Here is a 16590-nt window from a genome sequence, read left to right as displayed (position 1 = left end):
TAACACAACAGGGTCCACAACATTAAACACAACATTGTCAACAACACTGAACACAACAGTGTCCACAACGCTAAATACAACAGGCCGTAGTGTCCACAACACAAGGCGCCACAATGTCCACAACACTAAACAGAACAGTGTCCACAACACTGAACACAACATTGAACACAACACTGAACACAATATTTAACACAACAGTATCAACAACACTAATCACGATATCGTCTACAACCACAACATTTAACACAACATTGTCCATATCACCGAACCCAATAGTGTCCATGTTTAACACACACACAACAGCGAGCAGATCCCATCCTACCAACCTGATTAAAATCTTATGTTACATGGCTTCGTTAACTTCGTACTACGCCTGAACATGTTCAGGCGGAGCCATGTAACAGATGATTTTAATCAGATTGCCATCTTACAGTATTGATACAAATGTAGCATCTACACAACATACAACATTAACACAACACAATTGCGTTCACAATGAACACGCTACATAGCAACACTACTTTATCACAGTACATACCAGAGTGTAAACAACATAAAATATGTCGGTTGTAAACAACATTCCACAGCACACACCACATCGGTAAACCACATAACTCTGACAACAGTGTCAAAAACATCACAGTATAAACAGCATACAACATTACAGTCTCTAAAACACCCACAAAACGGGTTTAACGACAAACGACAATTGTGACTTCAATACTTAAAACAAGTGTCCACACCACACAACATATCAACGAAACACAGCACGTTTAAAATGCTGTCCACTGCACACAATTCGACAGTGTCAAAATCACACAACACAAAAGAGTCGACAACAAACAACACAGCAATGTCCACAACTCACAACGCGACAGTGGCTATGTTATAAAAAAAACCAGTGGCCGCAACACAGAACGAAACAGAGTCAACTACAAACAACACATGAGTGTTCGCAACACACAACACAAAAGTGTCCATACTACAATCAACATTGTCAACAACACACAACACATCAGTGTGAATTACAAACAACAACAGTGTCAGCAACATACAACGCAACAGTGTCCATACTACAAAAAAAAAAAACAGTGTCCGCAACACAGAACGCAAAAGTGTTCATACTACAATCATCATTGTCAACAACACACAGCACATCAGTGTCATCTACAAACAACAACAGTGTCAGCAACATACAACGCAACAGTGTCCATACTACAAAAAAGAACAGTGTCCGAAACACACATCACAACAGTTTACTACAAAAAACAACAGTGACCGCAACACACAACGCAACTTGATCCTAGCATAATACTGGCTAGATATCATCCTCCTGGGTCTTTTGGTTATTCAGAAAAAGTCTTTTAAAGATTTTAACATAGTTGACCCTTGTTACCTTGAATATAAGTCAAGGTTATTCATTTTCGCAAACTTGGTAGCCCTTCATCCAAGCATGCTTATGGCCAAATATCAACATTCTGTACCTCATGGTTATTCAGAAGAAGTCGTTTAAAGATTTTAAGCATATTTGACCCCTGTGACCTTGAATATAAGTAAAGGTCATTCATTTTAGCAAACTTGGTGGCCCTTCATCCAAGCATTGTAAAGGCCAAATATCAACATTATGGTCCTCATGGTTATTTAGAAGAAGCTGTTTAAAAGTTTTGTTTATACAAATTTGACCCCGGTGACATTGAATATGAGTCAAGGTCATTTATTTTAACAAACTTAGTAGCCCTTTATCTCAGCTTGCTCCTGACCAAATATCAACATCCTGGTCTATTTGGTTATTCAGGAGAAGTTGTTTAAAGTTCTTTTTTTAGACAATTTACCCCTATGACCTTGAATATAAATGAAGGTTATCCATTTGAACAAACGTGGTAGTCCTTGATCCCAGCGTGCTACTCGCAAATCATCATCATCCTTGGCATTTCGGTTATTCAGTAAAAAATGTTTTAAGTTTTTATCATAATTGACCCCTGTGACATTGAATATGAGTGAAGGTGATTTATTTTTTACACACTTTGTACCCCTTCATCCCAGCATGCTCCTGACCAAATATCACCCTCCTGGTCATTTTGGTTATTCAGAAGAAGTGGTTTATTTTTTTTCAAGACAACTGAACCCCTGTGACCTTGAATATGAGTGGAGGTCATGCATTTAAACAAATTTGGTAGCCCTTCATCCTTGTTTGCTACTGACCAAATATTATCACCATGGACATTTTGTTTATTCAGAAGAGGGTGTTTAACGTTTTTAACATATTTGACCCCTATGACCTTGCATATGGATGAAGGTCATTTATTTTAACAAACATGGTAGCCCTTCATCCCAGTTTGCTTCTGGCCAAATATCATCACCCTAGACCTTGTGGTTATTAAGAAAAAGTTGTTTAAATTAAAATATTGACGCCGGACGACGGACGCCGCACCATGGCATAAACTCACTTGGCCCAATGCAACAGTGTCCATACTACAAAAAACAACAGTGACCGCAAAACACAACGCACCATCATAAAACAACGGTGACCGACCGCAGCACACCAGTGTCAACTACAAACAACAACGTTGTCCGCAACACACAACACACCAGTGTTAACTACAAACAACAACGTTGTCCGCAACACACAACACACCAGTGTCAACTACAAACAACAACAGTAACCGCAAAACACAACGCAACAATTATCAAAGGACACAACACACAATATACACGTACACCACTTCCAATGTAATGTCCACATTACACCAGTGTCCACAGGACACATCACAACACGTACAGTATAGCATAATTCAGTGAACAAAGCACACACTACAAAACAACACATAGACCAAACCGTAGCGTATATACTGAGAGTAACAGACAAGATACAACATAAAACAGACAGCTCACACACCTTAACACTTCATAACAAAAGTTTGTACTTCTACATTCACTGTTGGATCGCAACCAATTTCGTTCCGCCGTGAATGAAGCACCAGGCCCAGGCCTTCGTGTTTATCGCCTTTAAATGGCGGATTAGAAGACGTGATTGGAGGGCTGTACACGGCCAATTACCTCTACCGAACATCAACAAACGATAATATTTTCATTCCGTTAATTATATTTCAATTTCTGTGGCCAAAACTTATCTGGGTTGATTATGATGTATGACGGTCACTGAACCGCTCTAGACAATGTATACAGACAATGCGCAGTGATAAAGTGTGTGGAGAGGCTATGCATACCGTGTACGTGCATCACCCGCTCCCACAAACCCAGCATCATGTGGACCTTACTCATCTGCTCTCTCCTCGGCTCTCTCCTCTTACTCCAGGTACGTAACCACGTATTGGTATAACACATCGTGATATGATCATCCCCATTTCATTAGTGGAGGGAAGATAATCTTATATTTGGGGAAAATATATAAATGTTATATGTATACGGAAGACAAGTTAATCATTTGGATTTTTATCCATGTTTTAATTTCTGTCCCGACTAAACGTTCTGTCATTACCAGTCTTAAGATCACAACTTATTTGGCAGCCTGAGTCATTGTAATGTTTGTTCGAATCTTACCATTGGCATAACTGAACGGTAGTAATGGTTCTCCATAGACTTTGTGCATAACGATCAGATTGTCAGGTGAGAAATGCCACTGCCAGCGTCCATCCCCTACCCCAATCAATGTCATCGCGGGAGGTAGGACAATGGTAAAAGTTTTGTGATCTTTCTGTCATTGTTCGTATTATAGCCTCTGGTCGGTTTATCATAACATGTTTACCGTTGTATGTCATTGCCACTATATATAACCCTACCCAATTCAGATGACATTAATGCAAGCAACGAATGCCATATGGACCGATTGTTGACGTCATCATGATTCCTTATAATTGTACTGGCACTCCGGGATCCCTTGACAGATGGCTGTTCTAATCGTTGAACAAGCATACACGATGCATACATTATTCTAACTTAATGATAAACAATAAAAAGTGTAACTGAAATTTCTATGAGGTAAATGTAAGGATTTAACAGCTTTCAGTTGGCATTCATTTGCGATATTAATGCCAACTGGTCAGAGGCAAATTCAATGAAGTGTGCTGTCAACTGAAAGCAGTGCAGTGTCTAAAATTATAACCTATGGCCAGGTAATCACATCATAGCCTCTGGTCGAGTTATATTATAACCTATGGCCAGGTTATCACAGCATAGCCTTTGGTTGGGTTATCATTGTATAACCTATGGCCAGGTTATCACAGCATAGCCTCTGGTTCGGTTATCATATTATAACCTATGACCAGGTTATCACATCATAGCCTCTGGTCGAGTTATCATATTATAACCTATGACCAGGTAATCATATCATAGCCTCTGGTTGGGTTATCATATTACAACCTATGGCCAGGTTATCACAGCATAGCCTCTGGTTGGGTTATCATATTATAACCTATGACCAGGTTATCATATCATAGCCTCTGGTATACTAATCTGGTTGGGTTTTCATATCATATACGGTCGGGTTAATACGTCATATTCTGGTCGGGTTATTGCATTATAATCTGGCCGAGTCATCCTATCATAAACTGGATGGATTATCCTATCATAATCTGGTCGGGTTATCACATCATAAATTGGTGGGTTATCATATCATAATCTGGTTAGGTCATCATATCATAATCACAAACTGGTAGGTTATCATTCCATAATCTGGTGGGTTATCACATCAAAATCTGGTCGGGTTATCACGTCATAATCTGGTCGGATTATCACAACACAATCTGATCGGGGTTTTACATCATAACCTGGTGGGTTATCATATCATAATCTAGTCGCGTTATCACATCATAACTTGATGGGTCATCACATCATAATAGCCTGATGGGTTATCATATCAAAGTAACAAGGATTGTGGGTCTTTATTTTATTCCCCGCTATTCGGACGATATAAAGGTATGTTTTCTTGGTATTCCGCTTATGTTTTGGAAAATTGTTAAATAATTTTCGGAAATATATTAACCTTCTGTTTAATTTTACATGATAAAGACTTCTGACCTATCCTAGATGATCTGTTTATATGTGTGACGTTGTGATTGGGGTAACCCATTATTAAGATCCATTCTACGTTATTAAAACGCCAGATGTTCCAATGTATAGTGTTAACAATATAAGTCAGCAAGTGAGTTTTAAGGATGTGAGTAAGTGGACCACTAAACGACACATATAATTAGTTCACCGGCTCACGAAGGACTCCGGATACCGTCCTACTTCTGATAGGAACACCGGCTAATACGCATAAGACGTAGCTAAAAAAAACTACAGTTCTCGAAATAAGTTTTTCTTACCTTTCTTAAACATTACGCAACAATCAATTAGAGAGAGCTGAACAGTTTTATCTAGAAGTATCGGAGGACATTGCATGCGTACAGTCACTATCACTAGTTTCCACGTCTTACATGAATCGTTATCGGACATGTCAATGGTATATCTTCCAATTGAATTAATGCATTCCATACTGCGTTATTGCGTTCTACGCTTTGGGCTCCCAAACTATTGTTGCGCATGTCATTCCCGACAACTAAGCGGGGCCTGCCGGGTCTTTGTCCTAGTTGTATAAGATATTTGTATGTACCCAGTGGTAGTTCTGTCTATGACAGTTCGATAAAGTCGCCATGCGTCATTGTGTGCACTTTTCAAAATGTGGTTAAGTACATTTCCATTTCATTCCCATGCTCCTTGAGTGGTCCTAACATCTGTGGCACTGTCGTGATACTCTTAGCAGTTGCGATCGGGACGCAAAACATTGAACAAGTAAAACAAATTTGACCCATCGCTTGTCTGCGCCTAATTAATGTTAAACATTTATGTCCATTAGATTTATTTCCGTAAGTTGTGCAACCTATCGAATATACATGTACAAAACAAGTAACAATTACGTATACCTGGCACATGCATCACAGACCAGCATCATCATTATCACCAACATATTTTTAAACTATGCAAAATATGAGCAATAAAATGTAAGGTTTGTTGAAGAGAAAGTCTCCACAGTTTCTTTAATATGTACAACAAAACACCATTCAATATGACATGAACAAAGCCAACACTCCTCACAAACATTTGGTGGTAAACTGTCACATCAGTTTATAATATACACGTGTTCTATAAGTTCACCCGAGTGTTTCCGGTAATTCAGAATCTCGCCTTTCACGACTGTAGAATTCGGGCTAACGAAGTTCCACTCTGACGTTTTATTGGCTGAGCATCGAACATGTTAGTAGGAAATTACGCTGGTCAGACTATAAAGGCATGTCCTTGTAGTTAAAAGTTGTTAATGGTAGATTCTATAAACGTATTATAATTGGAACACTCATCCATCTTCAGATAACAAGGGAGGTTGGACTTTGCTGAAGTGTCCTCTTCGTATTTCAAAGATTTTTTCTCTTACTATTTCTGGCAGAGTTTGCTACCTAGCCCTACATTCGTTCCATAACATAATAAAGGAACGCGTCCCAAATTGTTGTACATCGTAAAGGACCGCGCCTGAGAATAAAGGCATCCGAAGAAAATGAAGGGAACAGTGAATAATTTGTCTTCACAGTATCACTGCCAGCTTTCGTGTCTGTGTGATAACAGTAGGATTAGCGGTCTTGTATGTATGGCACGAAACTTAAATTATCGTCTGACGTCATTACGCGTCTCGGTATTCGCTCACTCATTATGTGACGTCAATCATGATTTGTGTTACGTCACAACACAACACGTGAATCCAATAGTTGGAACACATGTTTTTGTTTTTCATTCGTACCATCTGTTTGTTAATTTCAGCGTAGATTTGCTACTGTGTATATGTTGCCTAGATTGTTAAGGTGGAATTTTGATGAGCTTACAACCTGTAACTATACAAATCGTAACGAATATATATATATATAAATTTTACCTGATTGAAGTCTGTTGCCTTTGGTCAAGAATCCAGCCAGTAGGTGGACTGATCCCACATGCTGTTATCGTATGATAACAGAAAGGGTGTTTGAAGTTTGGCAGAATCTGACAATAGAAACTTGGCAATAGGCCTATTACAACTGCAAACACAAACAATTCGGCCTGCTTAAGTTCGCCCATTTCATCAGGAACGCTTTGATGTTAGAACAATATTCATATTAATAAAAACTAAGTGAATTTGCATGAACATTGTATGGGTTATATAGAATATCTCACAGGTTTGTACATCTTGTATTACTAGCGCTGACTTAACAGTCTGGAACAAAACCAGGTCTAACACTGTACATTTAACAGCAAACGTCCTTTAGATCTAGATATTAAAAAAAATCCGAAATGCGAGTAAGGTGTATAAAAAAATGGGTTTAATGACGAAATGAAAATACAATTTGCACTAATGTTTTCCCTATATTAGTTCTCCGAGTGTATGTATACACGTGACTGCACAAGGAACACGGTTTTGTCAGAATGTGCATTAACTTTGCAGAAAATGTCCATGAGCAGTACACACCAAAACCTTGAATACTTTTAGGATTGGGCGTGCAAGGTCAATCATTTTTAATGAAACAAAGCTTAAGCTGTCTGTTTCAGCTTACTCATCCAAGTCAAATTGTATGACACAAAGAACCGTGGCTGGTTAAGCAGGTACAATGCAACAAAAACACGACACAGGCACATGGCGATAGGTACATACGAACATATACACGACAACTGGTACATAACAACATATACACGATAACTGGTATATAACAACATATACACGGCAACTGGTACATAACAACATATACACGACAACAGACACATAACAACATATACACGACAACAGGTACATAACAACATATACACGACAACTGGTACATAACAACATATACACGGCAACTGGTACATAACAACATATACACGACAACTGGTACATAACAACATAAACACGGCAACAGACACATAACAACATATACACGGCAACTGGTACATAACAACATATACACGACAACTGGTACATACCAACATATACACGACAACAGACACAAAACAACATATACACGGCAACTGGTACATAACAAAATATACAAGACAACTGATAAATAACAACATATACACGGCGACAGGTACATAACAACATCTACACGACAACAGACACATAACAATATATACACGACAACTGGTACATAACAAAATATACACGACAAATGGTACATAACAGCATATACACGACAACTGGTACATAACAACATATACACGACAAAAGGTACATAACAAAATATACACGACAACAGACACATAACAATATATACACGACAACATGTACATAACAACATATACACGACAACTGGAACATAACAACATATACACGACAACTGGTACATAACATATACACGACAACTGGTACATAACAACATATACACGACAACAGACACATAACAACATCTACACGACAACAGACACATAACAACATATCCACGGCAACTGGTACATACCAACATATACACGACAACTGGTACATAACAACATATACACGACAACTGGTACATAACAACATAAACACGGCAACATACACATAACATCATATACACGGCAACTGGTACATAACAACATATACACGACAACTGGTACATACCAACATATACACGGCAACAAACACATAACGACATATACACGGCAACTGGTACATAACAAAATATACACGACAACTGGTACATAACAACATATACACGGCAACAGGTACATAACAACATATACACGACACCTGGTACATAACAACATACACACGGCAACTGGTACATACCAACAAACACACGACAACTGGTACATAACAAAATATACACGATAAATGGTACATAACAACATAAACACGACAACTGGTACATAACAACATATACACGACAAAAGGTACATAACAAAATATACACGACAACAGACACAACAATATATACACGACAACTTGTACATAACAACATATACACGACAACTGGTACATAACAACATATACACGACAACTGGTACATAACAAAATATACACGACAACAGACACATAACAAAATATACACGACAACAGACACATAACAATATTTACACGACAACTGGTATATAACATATACACGACAACTGGTACATAACAAAATATACACGACAACTGGTACATAACAACATATACACGACAACAGACACATAACAACATAAACACGACAACTGGTACATAACAAAATATACACGATAAATGGTACATAACAACATAAACACGACAACTGGTACATAACAAAATATACACGATAAATGGTACATAACAACATAAACACGACAACTGGTACATAACAAAATATACACGACAACAGACACACAACAACATATACACGACAACTGGCACATAACAACATATACACGACAACAGACACATAACAACATAAACACGACAACTGGTACATAACAACATATACACGGCAACTGGTTCATAACAAAATATACACGACAACTGGTTCATAACAACATATACACGACAGCTGGTACATAACAACGAATACACGGCAACATGTACAGAACAACGGATACAAGACAACATGTACATAACAACATATATACGAGAGTATGCACATAACATCATATACATGATAACATATATATAACAACTGATACACGATAACATACACACAACAACAAACACATAATGATATATACAAGACAACAGGTATATAAAAAGATATACACGACAACATGTACATAACAACGGATACACTACAACATGTACATAATAACAGATACACGCCATGTAAATAGCAATATATATACGACAACATGTTCATAACAACGGATACATGACTACATGTACATAACATCATATACATGATAATATATACAGTTCAACTGATACACGACAACATGTACATAATGACAGATACACGACAACAGACACATAACAACGGATACACAACATGTAAATAGCAATATATATACGACAACATGTTTATAACAACGGATACATGACTACATGAACATAACTTCATATACATGATAACATATACAGTTCAACTTATACACGACAACATACACACAACAAACACGTAATACTATATACAAGACAACAGGTATATAAAAACATAAACACGACAACATGTACATAAAAACATATACACGACAACATGTACATAACAATGGATACACTACAACAAGTGCATAATAACAGATACACGACAACAGATACATAACAACGGATACACAACATGTACATAGCAATACGGATACACGACAACATGTACATAACAACATATACACAACATGTACATAGCAACATATATACGACAGTATGAACATAACATCATATACATGATAACATATACATAACAACTGATACACGACAACAACAAACACAAAATGATATATACAAGACAACAGGTATATAAAAAGATATGCACGACAACATGTACATAATAACAGATACACGACAACAGACACATAACAACGGATACACAACATGTAAATAGCAATATATATACGACAACATGTTCATAACAACGGATACATGACTACATGCACATAACATCATATACACAACATGTACATAGCAATATATACACGATAACATGTACATAATAACATATACGCGACAACATGTACATACCAACATATACATGACAACAGACACATAACAACATATACACGACAACAGATACACAACAACAATAGGTACATAACAACAGATACACGACCTCATATACATAACAACAGATACACGACCTCATACACATAACAACAGACACACGACATAATATACATTATAACGGATACATGACAACAGGTACATAACAACAGATACATGACAGCAGGTACATAACTACAGATACACGGCATTATATACATAACTACAGATACATGACATCATATATATAACAACGGATACATGACAACAGATACATGACAGCAGGTACATAGCAACAGATACACGACCTCATATACATAACTACAGATACACGACCTCATATACATAACTACAGATACACGCCAATAGGTACATTACAACAGACACATGTACACGGCATCATATAAAAAACAACGGATACACGACAACATGTACGGTTGTATGTATGTGATAATAGGCTCATGAATACAGGCATTTGGCCATATTCTGAGCACATGAAAACAGGAACTAAGAAACAGGTTCGGTTCAGGCACCAAGTTTATAAAAGATACATAGCCATATAGTAGGCACATGACAAAAGGTACAATGATATGTATGCTGAAATCTGTTGTAGAGAGTGACCGTTGCCCAGGACAACAGATGTTTCCGACTTGATGGCTCCACGATGAACATGGTCGTGTTCGACAACAATGAGGACATTTCAACAAGGTAAGTTTGGACATCATCAGGTCAGTAACTCACGGTTAGGTTGTACGGAATTAAATACAGCCGGTATATTAATAGTACACTTTTAAATGCATCCATGTGGCTTGTGTTAGACCGGAATTTCATGCTCTATAATCTGACAAATGCTTTGCTATCTTCAAATCGCGATATCCTGATTTGCTTGAACCTGTTTCAAGTTTTGAAGAATACTAAACATTGAATACATCCTTGTGTTTAGTATGTATGTTTACGTGTTATGATATGACTGCGTATGAACATTGAGAAAATGTTCGGCGGATTGATACTTGTTTAAAAAAAATGGCGCCGGTCTACTTCTATGTTTACTTGGCGGTTCAGAGAGAGAGAGAACGGATCGATGACAACTATTGCATGCGTGGTTCTTTTAACATATAGAAACACGGAGCATATTCGGGATGCAGCATACCTAATTTTACAACGGGATGCTGGCAAAGGTTTTATTTATACGGTAGTATGAAGCAACGAACTTATTCCTAAAGCGCGTTACTTGACTACCGTATACGCCTTCAAAATGAAGGTCAATTCTTATATGCGATATGTATTTGGTCACGTGTTTTTGTTCTGACTTATTCTGGTCTCATTGCTTTTTGATCCGATATATTCGTGGTGTTTATGTTGTTCTTATATAAATGTGGTCACGTGTTTGTGTTGTTCCTATATAAACGTAATCACGTGTATGTTGTTCTGATATTTAATACTACGTCACCTGTATTGTCTTCATTCGATGATTGCAAAATAGGACACCTTTGTTTTTCAAATTGCGGTTTCAGCTTTATCTGATTTTTAGGTTCAAGCTTCAGCTACTATCATTAATGTAGTTCCTGTCTCAGTTTTCCGGTTTCCGGTTTGACATACTCCCAGATGAGTATGGTTTCAGATATCATGAAAAGATTTTTTTCATTGCTGTGATGTTTTTGCAGCTTCCGGTTTCAGCCACAGCTGTAAAATGTGTTTTACAGGCTCTGGTTCCAACTATGGTTCCAGTTTAAGATATCATATTTTTGTAGGTTCCGGTGTCTGCTAAGAGATGTTTTATAGGTTCCTGTTCCAGCTATATATCCGGTCTAAGGTGATTCCAGTTTCATCGAAGTATTTTGAAGACTCCGGTGTCAGTTAAGACACTTTAACATGTTCCGAGGTTTGAACTATCATTTGTTTCGTAGGTTTAAGTACAAGATGAAGTTTAACACACTGAAGGCGAACGAGCTATTGTACTATGTGGAGGGAAACTACACAGAACACAAGCCACACGACTATGAGAGTCTCTTCATTCAAAATGGCATCCTCCATTTCTTCGCCTTTAACCCCGCCCCCTACGGAGCAGGACAGTCGTTCGGAAGTCACGTCCAGACTGACTTCACCGTCAATAACGGAACCTGGGTTGAGGTTTGTAGCTCGTGACGACTCAGTCGGTAGCATCTGATCGTTTCCCTCAGCGAACATGTATATAATACCATTGATGATCACTTGAAAGTCGGTGTCGTGATGAATGGTATCATATACATGTTAGTATAATATATAGACCCTGGACTATCGTGTTCCCATGTCAGAGTCAGGGTTACGAGGAATCACTTTATAATAAGAATACGTACGTGGTCATCTTTTTTATACCTAATGATCCCCATTACGACTATGCATGGTTTCGATGACGTATTCCAGATGGCCTCCGATTAGCTGCGAATACTGTATCCCTACACAAGAAGCTCAGGCCTCTAATTTGTCCAAACATGTACCCCCTGACACACAATGAGTTTTTAGAGATGGTTTCTATTGTGACTTCGTTTGGTTTGTTTAATTTTGTTTCTGTATTTTTTCTCAAACATAAATGACGTCACAATTCAAACCTACCCACATGATATTACGAAAATTTGGAGTGGGATTATGCATGATTTGTGCGATATTACACACATGTTGGCCAATATGTACTGAACCTATTTCCGCCAAAAACTTACGATATTCAAATAATGACCCATTTATTTTTTATATTTGCTTAACCTCTTGGGCACATACATCCAAAAGGCAGCTATGGAATAAAAGGGTCGAGAAACTTTCCCCTTATGCTAAACTGTTTTCATTCGAACTTGAAAGGTGTACATGTACATCTGTTCAGTAAACGTTTTACGAATTGAGTTAAAATTGTCATTATCAACGCACTTTGTGATTGTATGTAGACACAGTTAGCGGTGAACAGTATCTAGTAATCATGTGTGCATATTATTTTCCTTTTAGGTAGAGTTTTTCCGGAACTTAAACCGTCAGATAGAAGTGAATGGACATGAAGTGGACCAGACCGTCACGGGAATGGTTGTGGACGGAAGTGACTTTGTAGTGACGGGAACAAGGACGATGATGGACCTGAACAAGTATCTATGGCTAGGTGGCCACCCCGACATGGAGAGGCTGGTAAGACATAGACGTGTGAGAGTTACCGCCCCTCTCTACCACTTATTGTAGCTAACAGAGACCCTTAATAGGTTTGATTCTGTATTGAAAACATTTAAATGTTAACATAAGTTGTATAGGCTCAATACAATTGTTTTATTTTTTTACTTTGCATGACACATGATTTTTTTGCACGATTTTATCAAAAAAAATAAAAGGAGTTATCTTTCTTCGGTAAGAAATTAATATTTGTGCGATAAGCGCAAATACATAAAGAAATGGAAATAGAAAAGGATGAGAGTGGGATTTATTAGTTTCTGTTTAGAACGTCGTTCTAGTTGGTATTTTATATCTTTTGTTTGACACACTTTGATACATGGTTTTCCAGAGCTCCACGCTGACCACATTTGACGGCGAAATCAAAGACTTTTACGACCTGGAGAGGAACCGTGAATTTGGCAACCCAAAAGAAAGCTCGATTTTCGACCGTGAAGCCATTTGTGTTGAAATATAAAACATTCTTCATATTATTATGTTTATGGTATTTTAGAACGACTAAAATACGCTTATTTTTATCGAACGCGAATGCTGTGTTCGACGTCAAATGACGGCCTTATAGAGACCGAGCCGTTTAATTGTGTCTGACTGGGGTGAGAAGAGGAGCTATCACAGGGCCCGACAGGTATTCCTATACAACGTTCCAACCGAATAAATTCTTTGATCTGCCATGCAGTGATCCGCTCCTCATTCACCCTTAAAAAGTACAACGAAATCCAGAATATATGTGAAGGGGAAGTGGGACGGATCAGAGACGTGCATGAAACGCAAACACGTGGAGGAATGCAGCGTAGTGAGAAAGTAATGGAAATAATGATGACTATATACATAACGTACATAACCAGATTGTTTTTGTAAACATATGTTTCAAGTAGATCCCTAGTACTATACACTCACTCAATAAATATGTTTTTCTTTCCTATGTCCAACAAATGTACTGAAATATATTTCCCTTAATTAACGGCAATAAATTCACGGATCTCGGACAAGATCATGGCTACCCAGAGTTTGTCCCCATGAACCTATTTCAGCCTTGTTAAAGTCTCGGATATTGTATTGTTGTGGTAGGAGTGTTCAATCTATTCAAGCACACGTCATTTCTTAGTAAACCTAGCATGGCTAAGCCTACTATACTACTAAGGTTCTATATGATAAGTGGCACTATCAGAAAGGAGTGTTGCCGTGTCACGCATTGATAAGGTAAGTTCCCCAGGTATCAGCCAACAAACTAGGTGCGGGAACCATAGCTTTTATGTCCGATTTTTTATTTTTTTTATTTTTATTGTTATCGGACCATAGATAACAATAAAATGGTCCGATAACAATAAAAAAAAATATTTAAAAAAATCGGACATAGAAGCTACGGTTCCCGCAGCTACCTACAAACATACAGAGTAGACAATAGGCATGAATGTAAATAGTGTATTTCATTTATATTTTGTTCATTTACAATATAAGTTCTTGTAAAATATGCAATTGGTATGAAACACGTGTTAATATTATTAGGATATGCTGTTAGCTGGATATGTATATATTACTATATAATAAATATAAGTAGCTTTGTTATTATAATCCACTGAATTGTTATAATAGCGTTACATGTCAACAATATTGTCATTTGCACCTACCCATAGAGTCTCGTATCAAAACCTATAGTTTTACTGGTCTCCCCTATAGCGTCTCTTGTCAACATTATAAGTAATTGCTAAAGCGATCAACCATACCATGTCTCTTGCCAATAACCCCCACAAAGCAGCTCTCGTCAAAAGTATTGTTGTAGTTGTCTCCCCCACTGGCGTCTCGTCAATAGTTTAGTTTTGTTATTTGCACCGACTCATATCTAAAGTCTGCAGTCAACATGACAGTTTAATGGTCTTCCCCTAGCGTCTCTTGTCAACAGTAATGTTATTTGCACCTACGTACCCATAGAGTCTCCTTTCAACATTTTATGTTAATGGTCTCCCCCTAGCGTCTCTCGTCCACAGCCTTTCCATAACGTCTCCTGTCAAAAGTACATCGTTATAATTGTCTTCCCCACAACGTCTCTCGTCAACAACCTTTCCATAACGTCTCCTGTCAATGGTACATCGTTATAATCGTCTTTCCTACAGCGTCTCTCGTCAACAGCCTTTCCATAACGTCTCCTGTCAACGGTATCGTTATTCCACAGTATTTTCATAGTGATCCTCCCCCATATCGTCTCTCATCTTGTGCTCGTTACCAAAAGTTTAACTTCATTGTCAACAGGTTTTATAACCTGTCAAATATTTTGTATATTTTTTTTAATCAAAGAATTTATTCTAATTAAATAAAACGTTTTATATGCAGATACCGTGTACTCTAAACACTAGAATTTAATTAATGCTACTTTGCAATAATAAAGGTGATTGAAACGCTTGGATTTGTTGCACTTTCTTATTGAAATGGTGTGGTTGCATGACAATTCAGCATAATATTTATTGTCAAATTTTTATTTTGGAAAATTTGAAAGTAAAAATAGAAAAAAAAATTACCAGGGGCAGAGCGTCGACACAAAAAGGCGAAATCTTATTCGGAGCAACAACGATAACTTTGCTGCACACCATACAGGTGGCGAACCCAGACGCTCCAGGTGGATACCAATGATGACGTCACCAAGTGGCTAATCCAGGAAATAATTAATACCCAGACCAACAAGCTCTGCAGTAGCAAATCAACCGTGTTTGACACGGAAATGACGTGAAAAGGAGTGCTGGTCTGTTGCTTCTGAGAAAAGGTCGGATCATGATAAATTAATTTTTGTTTTAAGGACAAAATAT

The 16590-nt window shown here is 37.6% G+C and overlaps 1 protein-coding gene across 1 annotated transcript; it reads left to right on the top strand.

Annotated features, from left to right (window-relative positions):
- The first annotated feature begins 2901 nt into the window (after nt 1-2901).
- Nucleotides 2902-16189, top strand: LOC110442693. The gene is made up of 5 exons (XM_021486410.1): nt 2902-3316; nt 11223-11317; nt 12517-12739; nt 13583-13756; nt 14124-16189. The coding sequence occupies exons 1-5, from the start codon at nt 3266-3268 to the stop codon at nt 14247-14249; spliced, it is 669 nt and encodes a 222-aa protein (XP_021342085.1). The 5' UTR covers nt 2902-3265; the 3' UTR covers nt 14250-16189.
- Nucleotides 16190-16590: the final 401 nt, after the last annotated feature.

Source organism: Mizuhopecten yessoensis, unplaced genomic scaffold, assembly GCF_002113885.1.
Source record: "Mizuhopecten yessoensis strain PY_sf001 unplaced genomic scaffold, ASM211388v2 scaffold716291, whole genome shotgun sequence".
In the NCBI taxonomy this organism is placed as follows: domain Eukaryota; kingdom Metazoa; phylum Mollusca; class Bivalvia; order Pectinida; family Pectinidae; genus Mizuhopecten; species Mizuhopecten yessoensis.
This window is presented reverse-complemented; position numbering and strand designations above follow the sequence as displayed.

Coding starts and splice junctions, on each gene's coding strand:
- LOC110442693 (XM_021486410.1), top strand. CDS start 3,266: ATGTGGACCTTACTCATCTGCTCTCTCCTCGGCTCTCTCCTCTTACTC. Junction 11,318..12,516: donor AATGAGGACATTTCAACAAG/GTAAGTTTGGAC, acceptor TTTGTTTCGTAG/GTTTAAGTACAAGATGAAGT. Junction 13,757..14,123: donor ACCCCGACATGGAGAGGCTG/GTAAGACATAGA, acceptor ATGGTTTTCCAG/AGCTCCACGCTGACCACATT.